Below are 3,773 nucleotides of genomic sequence, written 5' to 3' on the forward strand. Positions count from 1 at the left end.
TTTTCCTGAATTGGATTGATATCTACTAACCAATCCTACAGCATGACAAACGTCTAGTCCTGTGCTTGTCATAATAATTCCTTGTATCTTTAAAATTGAATGTTCATAGTCGATAAATGGAACTAAAGCAATTCCATTTTGAGTAAGACTGTTATATATTGAATCTTGCTAATCTACCTTGATCAAGCGGAGCGGCGTCTACGGGATTGACGTGTTAGGTGCTGAGTGATGAGCCAATAGAACAAGGGTTAGCTCTGCAACTGGTCCACAAGCAAGGTAAGTAGGTCCATTACCAGCCGGCTCCAAACCGAAAAGATCTAACGGGGCGGGAATCGAAGTGGGGGACCTCTCTACAGCCTGTGTCTATCTCCTATCAAGTATGCTCACTAGATATAGACTACGTACAGGGTAGTACTCTTAGAAAGATAGAATATCACCACGTGAACATAACATTAAGTTACAATAAATTGAGGTGAGGGTGGCTTAGGGTTGGTCTGGTGGTGGCCGAACCACCCTCATGGCCTTTGGGGGTGGTTCGGCCACCCTCAAATACGAAAAGGGGGTGCGTGAAACCACCCCGTACGCTCGGCCACCCCTAAACCAACCACAAGGGCATGTCGAAATTACCCCTATGGGCAAAAGAGGGTGGTAGAACCACTCCCAAGGTTTTTGGGGGTGGCTTCGGCCACCCCTTTTTGGTATATAGGAGTGGCCGAACCATGTCCAAGGCCTTTGAGGGTGGTTCGGCCACCGCCAGATAGGCCCTGGTGGTGGCTAATGTGAATGCGAGTGTTAAAATATTAATTAAATAATTAAATTAATAGATCTTATTAATTTAAACTTTTAAAATAAGTAATAAGTTAAATTTAATCATCGGGATGATTAACCATTTGCATACATGACTTATAAATTTGCCCCGAATTACAAGAAGTTCAGTTGAGAACTTTTAACACATACCGCTAATTATGGTTGGCTATTACATATTTATATTGTAAAATGTTAATTACCAGTGAAATTGGTTAGCACTAGAAGGTCTGATGGTCTAGTTTAAGCTCCCCACCATTCTGGATGAAATTCAACACTTTTTACCCCCTGCACTAATTGGCTTATTGGGATAGTCTAATATGCTGTGCTTCATTGTGCATGTATTCTTCTGTTGTTGTCTTTCTCTAACATTCCATGTAACATGGACTGAACAGTTATTCCTTTGTTTGGTAATATACTATTGTGAGAATGAATTAATTGTAAAAAAACTTGCCACAAAGCCCAGCCCTCTCGACACCCATGGCCAAAGAAAATTGCAACCCGTCTTCCTCAAGCGAGAGATTGTCTTCCCAACCAAATATCTCTCTCCATCTCTTCTATTGATACTGCAAGTCTATCTTTCATCTCTCACCCCATCTCTCTATTTCTTTTAAGTCTAATACATTCCAAAAGGAATATTAAGTACTGAAAGTCGTTTAGAAAACTATATAGTGTGTCTGCAAAGAAATATAATTCGATGAAATCAAACTTAGGCAACTGCATCTATGATCTACCTTCGGGTCCTCTTGATCGACTTCTAGGACCGGCTTCTCTATACTGTGTTGATTAAAGATGGCATCCTTGCCGACCTAGATTTTTCTAATTTTGAGACTTGTGTTAGAAGGAAACTTCCTACTAAAACTAGAAAACAAAAGGTTGGCAAGTGAGGATGTTATGCAGCTAATACATACCGGCATATGTGGTCCCATTACTCTTGTTGCCTTGCAAAATTATGAGTACTTCATCACCTTTTATTGATGATTATTTTTGTTATGGTCACATTAAACTCATTCATGAAAAGTCAGACTTATTGGAAGCAATTAGAAATTTTCACCGGCCCAATCTTGCGAGTAGCTAGCTTGTTATCCCAAATTTCTATTTTGAATAAAATACTTATTTAAGTCTTGTAAACGTGAAAGGAAAGTAATTTCCTTGTCACATAACGAATTAGGTCTTTTTTGGTATTTCTAACGGCTAAATTTGATGTAGAGGTTCAAATTAAGAGCAATTGAAAATTCATGATACTAAATTGAAAGATTTTTGAAGTTTGGGGGAGGGGGAGGGGGATTTGTCAAGCGAGTGGAAGTTTAGGGGTCTTCAGTAAAGCTACCCATTTTTTTATCGTAAAAAAAAAAAAAAAAAAAAAAAAAAAAAAGAAAAGAAAAGGAGAAAGGGCTTTAAAATAAAAAAAGTTTGTGTCGATTAAGACCTTGTGTGTCAATTATAGGTTCTGTAGTACTGCGCGTTAACGATAAGCTATGTTTCGTTATAACAGAGATTTGAAATGTTCGAGGGCTCGAGCAAGCATACGAGATAAGTAAATATTTACGATTGCTTTCCATAAAAACGTGCGATATGTCATCTAATTGAGCACACGTATGTTATTAGCATCACTGAGGCTATGAGGAGACCCGTCGCTACGCACAGTCCTCGGAGGAAGAAGAGGGATAAGGGCAAGTGCCCGACAGATGAGCCCTTAAAAATTCCATCCTTGAGGCTCACTGACGAGCCTGTGAAACCTGAGCAGCCCCCACTCAAGAGAACCAAGGTGGCAAAACCAACAGGATCTCAAGATCCTGTTGAAGCGGGCAAACTAAAGCTTGCTCAACTTCTTACTACTCAAAGGAATGGAAACCCTATGATAATGCTTAAAGGGGCGATTCCTCATTTAGCCACAAGTAGGTTTAACTTGGATAATTGCTAGTAACCCTGCTATGTTAGCCAAAGCTAATTTTGGGGGTGTTATACGTATGCCACTTTTGGAATACCCCTTCAATAATACATGGACGTATGCTACAGGCTTTGGACTGATGTGTAAATAGTACCCGGACGTCCGTTACTTTTCAGAGAAGTTGGTAGCACCCTCTACTATAAATACCCCCCTACTTGCACACGCTCATTTATGCCCCAGGCTCCTAGAACTCCAAGAAACTGTTTGCCAACCCTAATAAAACACGATCTTGGATTTGGGTTAATATACTAGCTAATTTAGTATATGGATTATGAATTATCATAAGCCATATGTTAAATTGCGATTTTATCAATTGTTAAAGTGTGTTTTTAAATTGCAAACTCAAACGAACCCGAAATTGAGCATTTGACGTACAAAAAGTTGTAGTGTTTTTTTTGGTTGCAATAACCCCAACAATTTACAAAGCCCTTCGGAAAAAAAAAAAAAAAAAAATTATACATGTAATGGCCCTTCAAAAATTACCATTCAACCCCCCCCAAAAAAATTTCCCCCTAAAATTTTTACCCTTAAAAATTTATTTTTCCCTAAAATATTATCCTAAAATAATAATAAACCCTAAATATTTCCATGGGTACAAAACTCGACGATTATGGCCCAATTATGATAATTACAAACGAGAAAAGAGATCCCATACACTTAAAACTATCATGTCTTTGATTGCTTTAACTTTTCCCAGTTTGATAATGCTCTACGCACTATGCGAAGGAATATCTAATTCCTACTAACGTCAAATCCCTCGTTCTTGGTGATCGTCCAGATTTGCATTCTTTTATTACGGAACGATTTTGGCATAGTAAGCGTCCAAATTAGAAAAATCTTATTTCATAATAATTGTATCATTTTAAGTTAGCTTTCTAATGCCACATTTATTTAGCACCCTTTTTAAACTATTATGCAATTAGCCCTTAATGGATCCCTGAGAAGCACAAACTTCTTTCTTTTCTTTGTTACTATACCATGCTTTACTTGTTTCAAAAGCTACTTCTAAATTTTGTCT

General features: G+C 38.1%; 1 protein-coding gene across 1 annotated transcript in view; it reads left to right on the forward strand.

The window, feature by feature from the left end:
• The first annotated feature begins 2,425 nt into the window (after positions 1-2,425).
• The window catches only part of LOC132189469 (pentatricopeptide repeat-containing protein At1g08070, chloroplastic-like), a 3,929-nt gene continuing 2,581 nt past the window's right edge, over positions 2,426-3,773 (forward strand). The window contains exon 1 of the mRNA XM_059604207.1: positions 2,426-2,702. Within this exon, the coding sequence (XP_059460190.1) occupies positions 2,426-2,702 (277 nt within the window). The remainder of the gene's footprint in view (positions 2,703-3,773) is intronic.

Source organism: Corylus avellana, chromosome ca8 (assembly GCF_901000735.1).
Source record: "Corylus avellana chromosome ca8, CavTom2PMs-1.0".
Taxonomy (NCBI): domain Eukaryota; kingdom Viridiplantae; phylum Streptophyta; class Magnoliopsida; order Fagales; family Betulaceae; genus Corylus; species Corylus avellana.